This window comes from Bactrocera dorsalis, chromosome 4, assembly GCF_023373825.1.
Source record: "Bactrocera dorsalis isolate Fly_Bdor chromosome 4, ASM2337382v1, whole genome shotgun sequence".
Lineage (NCBI taxonomy): Eukaryota > Metazoa > Arthropoda > Insecta > Diptera > Tephritidae > Bactrocera > Bactrocera dorsalis.
This window is the reverse complement of record NC_064306.1, coordinates 17,080,269-17,099,096: the sequence shown is the minus strand read 5'-3', so window position 1 is coordinate 17,099,096 and position 18,828 is coordinate 17,080,269. Positions and strand designations below refer to the sequence as shown.

Here is an 18,828-nt window from a genome sequence, read left to right as displayed (position 1 = left end):
ACAATTTTTGAGACTTGAGACGATTTCGCTATTCTGTAAGTGACAGTCACAAAATCTATTACATTTCACCATTCAGAGATGTTTTTACACTTGAATGAAAATAATTATGTCGATAACAAATATTAAATTATCTTTAACATAGTCAAAAACATAATTATCATTAAAAAATATGTTGACTTTGTTTCATAATATTTACGAAATTTATGTAAAATTTATGTTTGAGCTGCTTACAACATATAAAAAAACGACAATCGATTAATATCAATGATGATCTCTTTTCAGTATATTCAAAATGGCAGAAAAGAGTTCTTTTTGGTTTTGTGACCTGCTAACTACCAGGTCTCAAAATTGAGGCAATGTTTTGAGACTAACGCTGGAGACTGTTTAGTGAATAGTAACTAATCACAAATTGAGACTTTACCTCACAATGTCTCAAATAGAGACTAGAGACTGGTTACAGAATCCCGTTATTATTATCAGGTGTATTCTCGACATTATGTTGATTGCCAATAGTTTAGTACCTTTATTATTTATAATTTGGTATTGGCAATCCTGCCAGCCATGAACAATTTTCATTTGTGTGCGGTTATAGGAAATTTCGTGCCCTAAAATCTTACTGCATATATGTACATATCTCTGAAGTGTTGAAATTTAATCATTTAAGAGTGTAATATTTTTTCTAAAACGTTTGGAGTTAGTGATTCGGGACGAAACACGGTTTGTGTGGTAAGAAATAAATGTTTTGAATGCAGAGATGTCGAAGATATGAAGTTTGTTTTCTCATCTTTTGTATTATTGTTTTTTCTTTAAAATTCTGTTAAATGCTGAATTTTTAGTTGGCTACTTCATTAGGAATTTTCGAAATGAGTTTAAAATTGCTATAGTAAAAAATTGCTTAAATCTAATATGTATATTGGTATTGCTTGTATAAAATTTAATATATACCTTTGGTACAGATAGTGAATGGAGTAACTTTCATATGGTTGGCAAATGTCTTCACATTATCCTACTTACGATGGAAATAGAAGTGAATGAATAATAGTCACTATTCTACTTACGATGGAAATAAAAGTGTATTAATTATACAAAATGTATTCTTAAATTTTTTGGTAGAAGAATTGTAACAACCGTCCTCATCTCGTAGACAATATTTGAAAATAAAGATTAAACTCGGGATATTTGTAATATATTTGTAGGTATAACTAATAACCCTGAAAGTATCCATTTGGGTATATTGTGGGCGAAAACTTTAAAATGCAGTCAATTTAATTCATGTTCAAAATGCATATGGACGTATTAAAGAGGTTCTCCAAATTAAGAACACATATATACAACATATATTCATAAAGATAGCCGAGGTATATTTATAGTATTTAATATTTTTGCATTTAAAGTTTATGAATTCAACTATTTAAAGTAGGTAATTTTTCGATTTAAAACAAATTTTGCTATTATATTGTTCACTTACAATTTTACAAAATTGTTTTTAAACATTTATTAATTATTAAAGGGTAAATTTTAGAATAGCATCCCCCAATTTCGATGTTTAAATGAATATGCACGGATAGAGGATTAAGATTAAAAAAAAAATATATATATAGTTGCCGCTGACTTATGGTTTTTGAGATATTTACTATTAAAGTTAAAAAATTCAACTATTTAAAATGCATGTTTCTCCCCTTTATAATGATTTTTATAGTTATATTTAATTTTTATATCCACTAACACTTCAATAATTTGTTTCTAACCATATATTTTATATTAAATAGTGCAAAAATAACTTTTATTTTACACTAGAGGACCCGTCCACGATTCACTGTGGCTGATACATAGGTAATACTACTACCTTCTATATGATTTCTATTAGTTGGATTATAACTGTATAATTTTTGTATTTCTGAATTGAATTAAATTTTAACATAAAGAGATAAAAGGTATATATGTCCTTACCCTGGTTCTGCCTCCCCACCAATTTTCAGCCAAATCGGTTCAGCCGCTCTTGAGTTATATATGGTGTAACTAACACAACTTTCCTTTATATATACATACTTATGTATACTAGATTTAAATTTTATTCAATTAAGTTTGTTCACAATATAAAAAAAAGGTTGCAGGGTCGGCTTTAGTATACGATCCCACGATTTCAGGGTTAAAAGTGGTATGGTTGGATAGAGCTGATGCTCCAGATTAAGAAAATATATAATTGTTGCCGCCGCAAACTTATAGTTTCCGAGATATTTCCATTTAAAGTTGAAAATTTTGCAAATTTTATCTTGCAATTTCTCGATTGCTAGTAGTTATTTAATTCATATTATGCCTTTTTTATGCACTTATACTTCATTACATTGTTTCTACATATTTATTTTTTAGTAATTATTTAGTTATTTGCTTAAAATAAGCATTTTATATTTTACACAATTTTCATTCCATGCACAATAACAAAAGTATTCCGTGTTGACAGATAATAAGTGTTGCCATAATTACACATTTATCAAACGAATAAAAATGAATAAAAAATAGGACTATACCCCAAATACATAAATCATTGCCCTTTTTCTTGATATATCAAGATTTTTGATACACCCCGGTGTTGGATCGGCCAGGGTTATTTTTTTGAAGCGCGGCCGAAGGCCGCCAACGCGAAAAGGAGTTTTACTTAAAAGAAACCTGATACACCCCGGTGTTGGATCGGCCAGGGTTATTTTTTTGAAGCGCGGCCGAAGGCCGCCAACGCGAAAAGGAGTTTTACTTAAAAGAAACCTGATACACCCCGGTGTTGGATCGGCCGGGGTTATTTTTTTGAAGCGCGGCCGAAGGCCGCCAACGCGAAAAGGAGTTTTACTTAAAAGAAACCTGATACACCCCGGTGTTGGATCGGCCGGGGTTATTTTTTTGAAGCGCGGCCGAAGGCCGCCAACGCGAAAAGGAGCTTTACTTAAAAAAAACTTGATACACCCCGGTGTTGGATCGGCCAGGGTTATTTTTTTGAGCGCGGCCGAAGGCCGCCAACGTGAAAAGGAGTTTTACTTAAAAAAAACTTGATACACCCCGGTGTTGGATCGGCCAGGGTTATTTTTTTGAAGCGCGGCCGAAGGCCGCCAACGCGAAAAGGAGTTTTAATTAAAAAAAAACTTGATACACCCCGGTGTTGGATTGGCCAGGGTTATTTTTTTTGAAGCGCGGCCGAAGGCCGCCAATAAAGCCTTAAAAATTTTCTTATTACAATGGAAAATTTATTTCAGATAGTATTTGTTTTCTGCGTTTGAGTTTTTATATCCATTCTTATTCGTTTGATATATGTGTAATTATGGCAACACTTAATATCTGTAAACACGGAATACTTTTGTTATTGTGCATGGAATGAAAATTGTGTAAAATATAAAATGCTTATTTTAAGCAAATAACTAAATAATTACTAAAAAAATAAATATGTAGAAACAATGTAATGAAGTATAAGTGCATAAAAAAGGCATAATATGAATTAAATAACTACTAGCAATCGAGAAATTGCAAGTTAAAATTTGCAAAATTTTCAACTTTAAATGGAAATATCTCGGAAACTATAAGTTTGCGGCGGCAACAATTATATATTTTCTTAATCTGGAGCATCAGCCCTATCCAACCATACCACTTTTAACCCTGAAATCGTGGGATCGTATACTAAAGTTTCCCCAGGTTGCATTCAGAAGAACTAAAAGAAATAAAGAAAACAAATAATACCCCAATGACAGGAAATATATAACACATGAGTTTCTGCATTGGAGGCTTTCAGTCGCGCTTCAAAAAAATTACCCTGATCGGACCAACACCTGGGCGTGCTCAGTTCTTTTGCGCTAAACTCTTTTGTGGGTTGGCGGCATTTGGCCGCGCTTAAAAAAATAAAATCACACGATAATGAATTTAGTTATGACGTCATAATCTTTCTTTTTTCTTATAACGGGTGATTTTTTTGAGGTTAGGATTTTCATGCATTAGTATTTGACAGATCACGTGGGATTTCAGACATGGTGTCAAAGAGAAAGATGCTCAGTATGCTTTGACATTTCATCATGAATAGACTTACTAACGAGCAACGCTTGCAAATCATTGAATTTTATTACCAAAATCAGTGTTCGGTTCGAAATGTGTTTCGCGCGCGTGTTTTGTTCAGCGATGAGGCTCATTTCTGGTTGAATGGCTACGTAAATAAGCAAAATTGCCGCATTTGGGGTGAAGAGCAACCAGAAGCCGTTCAAGAACTGCCCATGCATCCCGAAAAATGCACTGTTTGGTGTGGTTTGTACGCTGGTGGAATCATTGGACCGTATTTTTTCAAAGATGCTGTTGGACGCAACGTTACGGTGAATGGCGATCGCTATCGTTCGATGCTAACAAACTTTTTGTTGCCAAAAATGGAAGAACTGAACTTGGTTGACATGTGGTTTCAACAAGATGGCGCTACATGCCACACAGCTCGCGATTCTATGGCCATTTTGAGGGAAAACTTCGGACAACAATTCATCTCAAGAAATGGACCCGTAAGTTGGCCACCAAGATCATGCGATTTAACGCCTTTAGACTATTTTTTGTGGGGCTACGTCAAGTCTAAAGTCTACAGAAATAAGCCAGCAACTATTCCAGCTTTGGAAGACAACATTTCCGAAGAAATTCGGGCTATTCCGGCCGAAATGCTCGAAAAAGTTGCCCAAAATTGGACTTTCCGAATGGACCACCTAAGACGCAGCCGCGGTCAACATTTAAATGAAATTATCTTCAAAAAGTAAATGTCATGAACCAATCTAACGTTTCAAATAAAGAACCGATGAGATTTTGCAAATTTTATGCGTTTTTTTTTTAAAAAAAAGTTATCAAGCTCTTAAAAAATCACCCTATATTTATTCCATTACAAAATGTGGTAAAATAGCGAAACTAATATTATAATGTGCCTACACGATGAATCAAGGGAGGTTTTCAGAAAACCGAATAAAGCTTCACAACAAAATAATATTATACTTCCCAGTAAAGTTAAGTGATTTTTCTGTTATTTGGGGGTATTCCTCAGCGTTTTTTTTATGATGTAATGACGAAGGTGCATTTCTTAGACATTTTCCAAAATGGATTGAATAGAAGACCAATTAGCCAATGTTGATTTATATGACTAAAGGAAATACCAGCTGTATCAGAGCAATAACTCAAAACTCAAATTTTAGCTTCAAAAAAATTAAAAAATAACTAACGAAATCCAGTTAGAACATTTTTCTTGTTCATTGAATGGTTTTAAAATTTTGTGTCTGCAAATTGATTGCATTGTTGTATAATGCTCCGATGACTTTTAAATTATGATAATAAATGATAGTACCATGTATGAGTTTTTGATATTATTTCGGTTCAGCTATAATCAGGACAAATTGGATCAATAATTTTCAGTAGTATCTTTTTAAATACACTTTTTTTTAATTCTTTTTCGTTTTTTTTTCCATTGAAAAACTTCATTGTAAGTTTTTTTTTATTTTTAATTAAAATGGAATCCTATTAAATTCGAAGTCGAATATGGTTTTTTGATTGTTTGTGCCACGACACTTATCTTATTCACGAATTGCTTTCTAAGTTTAAACTATTGAAGTAAAAAATTAATTTGCAAAAAAGCTCAATTTTGTTTCCCAAACCTACCTATTTATAAATCTCTCGTCTTTTAAATATTTTTTTTTTTACATTTTAGGATTGGAAACTGGTAAATACAACGTATCGCCATGGAGAAGTTGCGTCTCATGAAGGACAATCGTTCTGAAATAATTGTTGGCGGAAAGTACAGAATTATTCGGAAAATAGGTAAATATTTATTAATATATGCATATAATACAGAATATATGATCGATCCCACGACAATCGGTTTAAGTAATCGAAACAGATTTTCATCCGTTCAAGGGCGACAGTACTACTTAAAATTATTTGGTGATTTTTTTTACCGTTACAACAGGATGGGGTTTGTTGTTGTGTTCTCAGCAGAAAAGTACTTGGAGAGAAGTGTTCCTTAAGCGGAAGCATATGGGTCTAGCTCTGTAAATGTTCGACCGGAGGCATCAGGAAACATCTTGTTATATGCCACCATATCTGTGCGGTGTTGTTTAAGACTAGCCGGTCGATTGCCTTGTATGTTGCCAAAAATGTTTCTTTGCCTTTTCTCCCATCAGTTGCTCAGCGACTTGAGGGTTTTGTTTCGGTTCTGTACCTGGCATATATCGCGTCCATATGAGGGGTGAAGAGCACAGACTCAAATGTTATACCTAGAATTTTCAGATTAGTAACAGTCAGAATTTTTACGTCATCGATTTTAATGTTAAGATCCAGTTTACACTTCTTCTTCCAGTTTATGAATATGGTCGGTCGATTTAGTGAGTCACTCTACTGCTAAAGATAAAAAAGTTATATGGTTCAGCTATAGTAATATGTATGTAAATATTATATACATACATATGTATTTATTTATACATACATATGTCTGGCTTACGGCTTATTGCAATTCACAAATCCACAGCATTTTATTTGGAGTTTAGAAATTCAGTTGTATTTGAACATTATTGAAGTTTATTCCAGAAAAATAATAATATACATAAAGAAAACGGATAAAAAATATTTATATACTTATTTAAATATACAGGCGCCTATCGACAATGTACAACTAAAATAAGATATTATTTTTAAACAAAATACCTTTGGACTAAGGGTATTGTAATAGACGCAATGTGATTTCTGGAATAAAGGCATTGAGCGAACGACTATAAAAGGCCACTTCATTGTGTAGAGAGTTGACGAGCCTAATGATGGGGTTGTGAGGGGCATTGAATACATAGTTCTTGATAATTTTTAGTAGACGATTGTGTCTCAACGAGAGGTCCTCAGGCGCGAATTCGAAGCAATTGTTGATGTCAGGCGCGTCAATCAGACCATTCACTATTTTAAAGGAAAATAGTAAGTCAGTAACATGACGGTATGTTTGCAGGTTATTGACATTGAAATAGTCGTAAGTGTCATTTAATGCGCTATGAAATTCCAGAGAAGTCATAACGCTAGCCTAAGCTCTTACATAGCTTCATTTGTATTTTCGCGATACGTTTTATTGTGGTGTAGGTGAAAGTAGACCAAATTACGGTGATGTATTCTAGAATCGAAAGAACCAGCGATGTAGTAGTAAATTGAGTTTCGTGAAAGTCCTGGTTATAAAACCTAAAACTTTGAAAGGGTGGAGAGTGATCTTATCAATATGCTTGTTGAGAGTCAGTTTTTTGATGATTGTTTAAGTTATAGTAATCTGACATTCGGGAGTATGATCGTGAGTATGATACGCTTACACACTTTTTGATGTTCAAATCTAGTTTGTTTTTGTGGCACCAGCCCGATAGTTTGTAAATATCACTTTGGAGAACATGAGTGTTTCCGTCACTAGTTTTTGTACTGACAATCTTCAATTCATCAATATCGTTTGCAAAAATATTAAAAAGAGTTGGACCCAGATGTGATCCTTGGGACACTCCTGAGGTCACATCATGCTTGGTAGATAGTTGCGCATCAACTTTAACTTTAAATCGCCTTCCTACTAAGTATAAGTGGATCTATTTCTTTGCTGAAGTTCGTGTAGACTGTATGAACATCCTAACCGTTATTTAGAGCCTCGAGTAGATAATTTACATTAACAAATTGGAGGTAGTGGATCGCCCGCCAACGAAACCTTGCTGTTTGCAGATGATAGTATTTTTAGAGAATGCATTGAGTTGAGTATAAACTATTATTTTTCAAACAGTCCGATCGGATTGTATACAAATTTGTTTCTAGTAGAGACATCAAACCTTGGCCCAACCTTCTGAATAGGACATACAGAGATAACATTGTTTTGTAGACGGTGTTAATGGTAGCAATCGGTGCTAGTTCATTTTCGATTAATGCGGAGCAGTGACTGGATTGTACACACTCTTTAAGAAGGTTGTAAAAATATTGCTAATGTCAATTCCCGTGTCTGCCGTTTGATTTTCCCAGTACGGAATATAATTTTGCATTTTCTTCTCTGTTTGACAAACTTTCAAAATACATTGTGTCATACTGGACATGATCTAAGGGGCATGTAGGCGCATCCTACCATGGTATCGGAGTTATTACACTTGATTTTAATATAGGTTTGTCCTCCTATTATCGAGAATGGGAATACCATGAGCGCGGAAATATTTTTTAATTGCGGTGAAAACGCCTCCGCCACGTTCGCTATTACTTGTGGAACTACTTTTGTCTTTCCTGAAGACGTTAAACGAGTCGTCTATTACTTCCCCATCATGGATGGCTGGGAGAAGCCATGATGCATAAGGCATCAATTCTGCTCACTTTCTGGTAAATAATTTGTACGACCGCCTGTGTTTCCCTTTTGTTTGAGCGAGCGAAAGTTTTTGCCAACTAATTTCGGAACAACGTTAATATATTTTATAGTTTTAAAAACGTTGCCGTATTTTACCAATATGCCTGGAGGTTCTTGAGGTGTGCCAACTGGGCTGGAGTAAGATCAGGGGTCGAATCGTTACATCCGTGAACGTATCACTGGTCACGCAAAAGCCCTTATTTCGTATTATATATCGTAATAGCGATTCGGATTTGGCGGAGGCGTTTTCAGCGCATTTAAAAAATATATCCACGCTAATGGTATTTCCATTCTCGATGATAATAGGAGACAAACCTGTGTATCGTCATTCGAACGCAAACTAATCGTAATATACAAATTATGGAAATGTAAGCAAATGTAATAAAGAACATAAACAAGAAACCAATGAATGGAATATCTCGTTAAAAATTAAAAAAAAATTTATTTATGTGAACAAAATTTTTGTATTTTAGTTGACATTAAAAATTAAATTATTTACTAGGTTAAGGACATATACATACATTTTTGAATTAAATTTATTAAAGAATACTTTATTTGGTCTCTTATCGTTTGGTCGATTGCAGTGAGGCGGTTCACTATCCTGGTGTCAATTTCTTGTGTGTGATAAGAATCGCAATTTTGAGGGTAGTAATTGTAAATTTTATGCAGATGTTATGTAATGACTCACAAACGTTAGCAGTTCTTCCACTTTTGTGGGGTGATACCTTCCTCTCTTGCCATATCCTAAAATTCTCCAGCGTCTTTTTAAGATTGCAAGCTTTGTTCAACGATTCATCTACAAAAAAATTTTGTTAATGAGGATTAAAAATTTGTTTTTTTTTACACCTACGCTATTGCTACGATCTCTTAGCTACCTCCGCACTATTTGTTTTAACACCATCACTTTCAATAAAGCTCAAATAAAAAAAACAAAAGTTGGATTCATTTTGATATTTAATTAGCTTTTGTTAGTTTATTGAAAATTTCGCAACAGTTTTGACAGTTCCACATCTATTGTGACCTAAATATAGGATTCAAAGCAATGCGGAATTTAAAAACTATTGTGAATTGAAAATACATTACGATCCGTTTGCAATCGTATGTCATAATGCCAATCACCGCATACGATTGATGTATCACGTAATTTACTTTCGTATGTTTGCCGATCCGTGCACGGAATACTGCACGATGGATTTTAAATCAGTAGTGGGCGAGTACACCCAATGAAATGATGATTCAGGCGACAAAGTTTAAAACTGTGTATATTACCAGAAAGTCAGAAGGCACTACAACCTGGATGACAGTTCTGTCCTCATCGAGTCTTTACCATCTGCTTTCTAAGACGTTCAGCACAACTACATTAGACTAACGTTTTCTACGTTCTGAGAACTGTTCGATGATCTCTACTGTTGGAGTCGAAACACTAGTGAACGTTTAAGACTATTTTCAACTGATCTTAGTCTGTTGCCGAGTTAGCCTTGTCACATTCAATGATTGTGATTTTCAATGACATACTAAAATGTGTGAGCTTCGAACACTGGTCATTGAGCAGACGTTTAATGCATGGTTGTTGTTGTTTTAACGGCTACTCAATCCTCGTTGGGATGGTAAAGATAATCTAAGTTGTCATCTAACGGGAGGCTGAAGAAACTTGTTGTTTCGACGGGGTCGGACGAAAGGAAAAAGGGTAAGGGTGTCAGATGAGTGGGGTTGGCGGGACACGCAAAGAGGTGGGCAGTGTCATGCGGAGACTCATTGCACGCAGGGCATATGTTGAACATGTCGGGGTCTATTTTGAACAAGTATGCGTTTAACCTGCTACAACATTCAGAACTAAGCTGCGCAAGGGTCACTCTCGTTTCTCTCGGCAACTCGAGCTTTTCCTCTGCAATGGGTGGTGATTTGACTCCAAGAACGTCATTCACTGGAAGGGCTCCGCTGTGAATGGCGGTCAGTACTTTTCGGAAGTTAGTTGTGTCCGTAGTCCGGCCGGCATATTGTTCGATGTCGCCGATGCAATTGAGGATCTTGATGTTCCTAGGAGGTGGTTCCGCTCCAAGTAGGTTGGTGCAGGGATAATTTCTACGAAAACGAGCAGAGTTCATTATGCTCCTTAACTGGGAGCATAAGCGTCTCACTATGTAGATTTTCAGTGGGAGACATCAAGAGGCATACTGCCTGGTAATTGAGTCATCGTTGTCACTTCCAGGGTCAAGATTCTGCTGAGTTACGACACTAGCTTTTAATTTGCAGGAATTACATTTCCAAAGAAATCCTTGTAATTTAATTTTATATGTGGTTCACCATTAATTCCTGCATGGATTTTTCATCACGATAATACATCGTCACATTCTACCGTAATTGTGGCCGAACACGCAACGAAGGTCATCGCTTAGCCATCGTATTCGCCAGATTTGGCTTCCTGTGACTGTTTTCTAAACTGAAAAATTGACTTCGAGGAACTTGCCTTGAGTCCAATGAAGACATTCACAGAAGGCATGGCAGGTCATGTCAGTCCAGGCTTATAACGAGTGTATGGAAAATTTAATTAAGCATTGGCATGCTTGTATTAGTTTAAAAGGAGCCGATTTTAAAAGCGATGATAAATACTATTTACATATGTATTTAGCATTATTTAACAGGAGACCCGTCCACAATGCCCACGACAGACGGTTCTAGGCACCGGAATTTTACGGGATTTTATCCGGCCAAGGGCTGTTTTTTCAGCGATCTAACCCCGTTTGGATCGGTAAGTGTTAATCTTTGTTTGTCGTCATTAGAGCAATGCCTTGCAGCAGGATTGCTCCGTATCCTCCTGACTTGTGCCGGCATGTTCCGGCTTGTGCACCACGAGTGGAGTGAGTCGAACCTTGCCCCATGATGCAAGAGTCCACCCCCTCAAAACACAACAGTGTCGTCGCCAATCAACACCACAGTGCTACAACCGCCCGGCGGGTTCTACAGCTACAACAAACACCACCACCTGTACGCCACTCCCTCACCCCCAGGATCACCCATAGACACCTGCGACAAACCCTCATTCTTCAATTCAACTGCAACGGACTCCAGAGCAAGATCGAGGAAATAGTTGCACTTATGAACCGGGAACGCGTATCGATAGCTGCGGTCCAAGAAACCAAGCTAAGCAGCCGCTCACATCTTCTGAGTTGTGCCGGTGTCAACGTTATACGTAAGGGTAGCGAGCTAGATATTGGTGATGGCCTAGCCTTGATATTGCACAGAACCGTGCAGTATCGTCTAATCGATGAAGACATTGACCGCAGAGATACTAACCGATTCGACATTCTGCACAATGAATGACGAAGCCCCCACCAGAGTTATGGACACCTGCAATATCTCGCCCGATATTACCATTGCTAGTGGTGGTCTGATAAATAGCATAACCTGGCAACCTATGCTAACTCTCGCATCAGACCATCTGCCCGATTTTGTTTCTGTGGACAACCGCACCTTCGTTAACTTTAACAAAGCTAACTGGGTCGGCTTTTTAGAATTTACTGAGAGCACCTTCAACGCTCTTCCCATTCCTACGGACGTATCCGTTGCGAACGTCGATTCCACAAAGTGATCGCAACAGGTACCGTTCGCTTCGGCCCGGCTGCATTTACTTTGCCCCACCTCTGTTGGTCTGATAACCCCCCTCGTACATTGTTCGTATTCAACCCTTCCCTTCCCGTTACGTCAAGGTCAGTGTGTTTGAGTCGTAGTTGTTCGTTACATTTAACAGCTCTCTTCTCCGCCGCTGTTCGCTGGCACGTTGGGATGTCATAAGTCCGTCTGCAACTTCGCAAGCAGCTTTCCACTTCTCTACTGTTTCGACCATTTGATTTACCAAGTTATCAGGTGTTGGGTCTATACCGAACGCATTTTTTAAATGTTGCCTCTCATAATTATATTTCGGGCAATAGAAGAATGTGTGTTCAACACTTTCGACGGTATCGCCTCCGTAATAATCACATGTATCGTTATTTTAGTGTCCGAAAAATATGCTTTAAAGCAGCCATGTCCTGTGAGGATTTGAGTTAGGTGGAAATCTACCTCACCGTGCGGTCTATTTAGCCATGGTTTAACGCTAGGGATCAGTCGGAATGTCCACCGCCCGTTTCCGTTTTCCTCCCACCGTTTTTGCCACTGATTCACCGTCTCTGCCCTTGAAATTCTTTTTAGTGTATTGTATAGGGCAGCATCTTCTGATACTGTACGGAACGCACAGCACGATATAATTTTATTTCGAGGGCTTTTACCCATATCTGGACGCCGAACAGCACGACTGACTTTAGTAAACCGGCTAATGGTCGTCTTTTATTTGGTTTTTAGTAGGGGACTTTATTTTTTAGAGCCTTGGTTTGTTTTGTAGCTCAAAGTTCTTTCCTCGAAATAGCTAACTATAATGTTGTAAAGTTATAGAGGCACGGAGAAGCTTTTTAGTGCACTCAATGTGCTATGCCAGGATGCCGAGTTAAAGGCATTCTTTATATCTAGTGTTACAACCATACAATACTGTATTGTGCCTCCTTTCCATTTTTTCCCACTTATAGCCCATTCAGCCAGGGCCTTTACTAGGGTTACCGTTGCGGTTGTGGATCTTGCCTTCCTGAATCCGAATTGGTTTGGGGATAGTCCACCGGCACCGTCGATTGCCTTATCTAGCCGTTGGAATATGATCCGCTCTAGAACTTTTTCAGCGGAACCTATCAAGCAGAGGTGCCGGAAGTGAGATTGTTCTGTCATTGGTTTATTAGGTTTCGACAGTAATATCAGATATTGCCTTTTCCATATGGCGGGAAAGCAACCTTCTTGGATGTATATGTTATACATTGTTCATAGAAAAGTGTCTATGTTCCTAGCAATCGCTGTTTTTAGCGCTATATACGGAATTCCATCTGGTCCGGGGCTTTAGATGGGTTTAACCTATTGCATGCTTCTCGGACTTCTTCATTCGAAACAGTCGGTGTAACCTAGGACCTCACAGTCTTCTGATGGAGGGAGGGTCGGATAGGGAAGAGTACCGAAACTAATTTCTCAATTGTTGAGGATGAGGTAGGTATTTGTCCACCAGTGCGGAGTTTTCCCATTACCGTTTTATATGCGAGTCCCCAAGCATTGTTTTCAGCATCGCCACACAGTTTGAGGAAACATTCCTGCTTACTTTTTTTAATCGACTGTTTTAGTCATTTTCTTTTGTCCTTAAAAGTGCTTTTTCGGCAACTGACGGTTTTAACAAGTCATGTGCCGTTTGACAATGGTTTGAGTTCAGTTGTAAAAACTTCATGTGACCTGTTGAGCTGCTTTTTTGTATATTGGGCACCTGACGTTCCGGTAAAATTATCAATTTCCTTTCCACCGGTTTTCAAGCAGAGCAAACATTTTGGGTTGTTGTTGCAGTCCTTTGCCTGGTGCTCCCCTTCGCCAAATCTTCTGCAAAGTCTGGTCCTGTCCTCATTAGTGCAGGTTTTTGCAGTGTGTCCGTAGTCGAGACATTTAAAGCATGGCTGTGGCTGTGACTGTGGTCAGTAGAAGCTGTTTAGCTGCCTCAACCGGAAGTATAATAAGTGCTGTTTGGGTGTCTCCATACGACTTTCTTAACCTCTTGATTGTTGATATCGTCAGTTCAGGGTTTCCTAACTCTCTATGTAGGGCATAAAGGACTTCCTCCTTGCTTGTAACTTCATCAAGGTCTTTGCACTCCGGTAGAGGCTCCTTTTACGTATCTTTGCCACGATATTTCCGAATCCGATGAGTGTTGAATCGGACTTGATTTTCCGTTGAAACTCGGCGTAAAAAGGGTCGCCGTTTTTTTGAAATTAATATCGCTTGGTGTTTTGTTTTTGGCAATTTTGCTGTCTTCTGGTTGGCTTTCTTAGATACTATATTCCACTGCTCTTTCATTGGATTCGTTGTTGATGCTTTATTATCAGACCCTTTCGTTGGCTGTGTGCTTACTTGTCTTATTGCTGGCGACTTTGCAGTGGTTTCGAACATTTGGGTTGTAGGAACGTCATTTGCTATTATTGATTTCAACTGACCAATTAAACTTGTTCTTGTTCAGGTTTTTGGCGAATTGACACATGATCGTTGTTTCACATATGTTGATTTACATGCCTTTGTTTTTGGCCATGGGTGAGCGCAATTAACTCTTCTATTAGTATGCCTAGACCAGCAAGCGCGCTCTCTCCTTCCCTCACACTTACTGCATTTTCGTTGCTAGTGGTGTCTTGTGTTGGCAGGTCGGCTGCGCTGTCTTTGTTAGTTACCATTGCGACGTGTGGGACCGTATTTGATGGAGTCACCTCATTTGTAGTTGGTGTAGCAATTTTAAGTGTCTGGGCGCTTTGTCGATCACGCGATGTCTTGTTGCTCCTTGTGAACGGACTACAATCCTTCTTGTTACCAGAGATGGTGTAGTCCACTAATGTAGCTGATGCTTGGAAATTCCTCAGAGTGTAATCCCCAGAAATTTCTCTATGAGTGAATTGTGGGATCTACGCGTGTATCTAAAGGGAGAGCTAAGAAAATGCGCGCTTAGGAACCAATTACGGATTATTTCCTATCGTACTTGGTGCCATAAACGGGGCACTAGAAAAAGTCACGTCAATAACTCACTTCACTTGAACACACATGGTCAAAATAATAAGTACATACGCCCGTGTAGCATTCAATGACTAATAAATTCTCTTTTATTCATGTTTAATGAGAAATAACATCATATTTCATTTCTTATATGACTTAAATAACAAAAATTAAGATATTTGTAATAATAATTGAAATGTGAACTTAAATTTCTAGCAAATAATGAAAATACTAAAAAATTGGCTCTACAAAATAATAAGTACATCAGGTATCTGTGAATGAAAAAATGTATTAGTTTGAGTTTTCTGTCTTCTATTTAATTTCTATTTACTTCTTTCATCAGTATCTAGTATATCAGCCATTATTTTCAATTCCTTTTGAGACTCGTTTTGGCATACTGGAGATAAGTACCAATTAGAATCTCATACCAGGTTTTTCAACAAAGCTCTCCAACCGATCCTTCTTTTGGAACGATTGCTTCTCAATCCATTGCTTTAGCTCCCCCAGAAGGTTTTCAATTGGATTCAAGTCGGGAGATTGACATGGCCATTTAAGAGCGCTCACACCATTTTCCTGGAACCAATCTTTCGACAACGTCGAAGTATGATTAGGATCATTATTCTGCTGAAATTTCCAAATTAGTGGCATACTTTCCTCAGCATATGGCAGCATCTTATTTTCCAAGATATCTTTATATTGGAACCTATTCATGGTGTCTGAAATACGATGTATTAGTCCTACACAACTAACTTACATTCCATCAAGTATCATTTCTTAACAAATTAATTTTTGTTTTGCACTCCACAAGATATTGCGCCCACTTTTTCTCACCACTTGGGCCGGAGCAATTTGCCTCATTTTTCGCAAATTGTAATCTTATATTGAATTTTTTTTTCGCAATAATGGTATTTTTCTGGCTATCCCGCAAGGTAAATTAGCTCGATGTAGCCTTCGTCGGGCCATTTGGGAAAATATTATGCTACCAATATCGGCTGAGATTGTCCTAGAAGATATCAATGGGTCCTTTTTACCAAGAGTGACAATACGGTTGTCCGTTGTTGTTGATGTCTTTTTTGGTCGACCGCGAGTTTCAACATTCTTTTTAATCCTTTGGGTATTCTGCACAGACGGCCTAATGTTTTAGCGATATTCCTAAAACTTTGGCCCTCTTTTAAGAGGTTTACGACAATTTCTTTTTCCTTCGCCTTACAATGCTTTTTTCTGTCCATCTATAAATTTTTTTTTAGTTCTTAATGAGTCTTAAACATGGAGCTATACAGCCTAAAGAGCGAACCATTAAAATAAATCGCCCGATTTGATGAAAATCTTAAAATAATTAACAATGTATCGAATTTAATAAAATCAACCCATAGTTGCATTCGTGTACTTCACCAAACATTCAAAATTCAATTATGACTGCAGCCTAAAGGAATGTACTTTTCATTTTGACCATATGTGTATATATTGTATATAAATGCTTAACGTAATATTCTATATCTGTTCTATTCTATTTTAGGCAGTGGATCATTCGGAGATATTTATTTGGGAATGAGTATACAAAGTGGTGAAGAAGTAGCCGTAAAAATGGAAAGTGCAAATGCACGACATCCACAACTCTTATATGAAGCAAAATTATACCGAATTCTAAGTGGTGGAATTGGAATTCCCAGGATTCGATATCACGGCAAAGAAAAAAATTTTAATACTTTAGTTATGGATCTTCTCGGACCATCCTTGGAAGACTTGTTCAATTTTTGTACACGCCATTTTACTATTAAAACGGTGCTAATGCTGGTGGATCAAATGATTGGGCGCCTTGAATATATTCACTTAAAGTGCTTTATTCACAGAGATATTAAACCTGATAATTTTCTTATGGGAATCGGGCGTCATTGCAATAAATTGTTTTTGATTGATTTTGGCTTAGCTAAAAAATATAGAGATCCGGTTTCCCGCACTCATATACAATATCGTGAAGATAAGAATTTGACGGGAACAGCACGATATGCTTCAATAAACGCTCATTTGGGTATTGAACAATCCAGAAGAGATGACATGGAGTCATTAGGATACGTTATGATGTATTTTAATCGTGGAGTTTTGCCATGGCAGGGAATGAAAGCCAATAACAAACAACAGAAATACGAAAAAATTTCTGAAAAGAAAATGTCTACTCCTATTGAAACTCTGTGCAAAGGATTTCCAGCAGAATTCGCAATGTATATAAATTATTGCCGCAGTTTGCGATTTGAGGAACAGCCCGATTATATGTATCTCCGGCAACTTTTCAGGTAGGACATTTAAAACTTTAAAAACATATATATACATACATATCGCTCATTTGCTGCAAGATCGGCATAAATCAAAAAACGTGATTTTTGAGTTAATGCTGCAGAATTGTTCGTTATATCATACTTCATGTTGAGTGAAAAATTCATATGAATACCTCTTATGTGCTCCGCTTGAGAAGAGGTGTAAGGTTGGAGTCACCGTGTAAGGTTGTAGTCAGTTGAAAACTTTAAACGCGTTTTCTGGAAAATCGATTTTTTTGACTTATGCCGGTCTTGCAGCAAATGAGCGATATGTATATACACTTGACCTCGGAACTTTTTTATAGCAAAAAAAATTTCCTACAAATTTGTCATTTAAATATACCTAGCTCCTGTCATTTAAGAGATTGTTGTGTATTTTCTATGGAAAACTTTTACAGGCCTTGGTCCAGTTCTTAATGTTAATATTAAGGGCTAAAATTTTCAGGGATTTTTTTTTAGGGTATTTCCAAGGAAATTTCGTGACGAGGCTGAAAAAAATTAATAGTTCAAAAAAAAAAACACCCTAATGTATATATATGAATACTAATAATGATCTAGATTTTGATTTCTAATACGTAAATCCTTTTGCTTTCAGAATCCTTTTCAGAACATTAAATCATCATTATGATTATGTATATGATTGGACCATGTTGAAGCAAAAAACACATCAGGGCCAACCAAATCCAGCTATTTTGCTGGGACAAGCTGAGTCACGCAACGAACGTGATAAGGAGAAAGAGAAGCAAGGTTTAAAGCCGATGATATCTGATTGAAACCAATGTGAAAAATAATTTGTGAAATAACAAGCGTATTTCCTAGGGTTAGAACTGGAATTTGATCATAATAAATAATGCAAATGCATTTTGCACATCTGAGGATATTGATATATAATTTACATTAATTACTGTACACATTTTGAATTATGTCAATAAAGACTAATTGTTTTAAACCTGAATCCATTGTAGTGTTCTATTTATTTTGTAATTGTTCTATGAATATAAATATTTGGTGCACAGTGTACAACATACCGATGGATTAGAGCGAAACCAAATCGTATCTTATAAGACAACGAAACGTTATCGATTTCTGGCAACTATGAATTTCGTTATCTGGTTGGTTCTGGCAATTTATCGTCGATTTTATTCCAAAACATCTTCTGAATTACAGCTGATTCGAAATTGCATTATTGATAGTTTCTTTCTGTAATTGCCAATTCGCTGAAATGTGCTGTGACTACCAAAATTTGTGAAAAATAGATCAACTACATTCGTGTAATTCGCATAATTGGTGAACATGAATTGTACTTCATCCGGTCATGACTTTTGAACCTCAACGTCTGTTGTCATCATTCTCAAGTGCCTTCCACATGGACCGCTGTGTAGCTCGTTGAAAACTTTAGGACTTTGAATCTTCGTAACAAACATAAGTGCACGGGAGCTTTGCCCATTTTCGCTTTTCCGATACAAGCAGCTGCACACCAATTTTTCGGTGTTATTTAATCACTTGTTGTACGATTGTTTAGCTCCACTTCATACTTTACAACTT

General features: G+C 37.0%; 2 protein-coding genes and 1 long non-coding RNA gene across 4 annotated transcripts in view; 2 read left to right on the top strand and 1 right to left on the bottom strand.

Annotated features, from left to right (window-relative positions):
- LOC125778148 (uncharacterized) overlaps window positions 1-18,828 on the top strand; it is a 334,571-nt gene that overhangs the window by 156,932 nt on the left and 158,811 nt on the right. The gene's annotated exons all lie outside the window — the stretch shown is intronic.
- Window positions 548-18,238, top strand: LOC105233161 (casein kinase I). Its single transcript, XM_011215138.4, has 4 exons — window positions 548-726; window positions 5,699-5,808; window positions 16,488-17,262; window positions 17,879-18,238. Exons 2-4 carry the CDS (start codon window positions 5,730-5,732, stop codon window positions 18,054-18,056), a joined length of 1,032 nt encoding a protein of 343 aa, XP_011213440.1. The 5' UTR covers window positions 548-726; window positions 5,699-5,729; the 3' UTR covers window positions 18,057-18,238.
- Window positions 2,114-3,481, bottom strand: LOC125778164 (uncharacterized). 2 transcript variants are annotated; one of them, XR_007422531.1, is made up of 2 exons: window positions 2,947-3,481; window positions 2,114-2,853 (listed from the first exon to the last, which is right to left on the bottom strand). It is a non-coding gene; the product is annotated as an uncharacterized LOC125778164 (long non-coding RNA). The 2 variants fall into 2 exon arrangements; XR_007422530.1 differs by having other exon boundaries at window positions 3,039-3,481.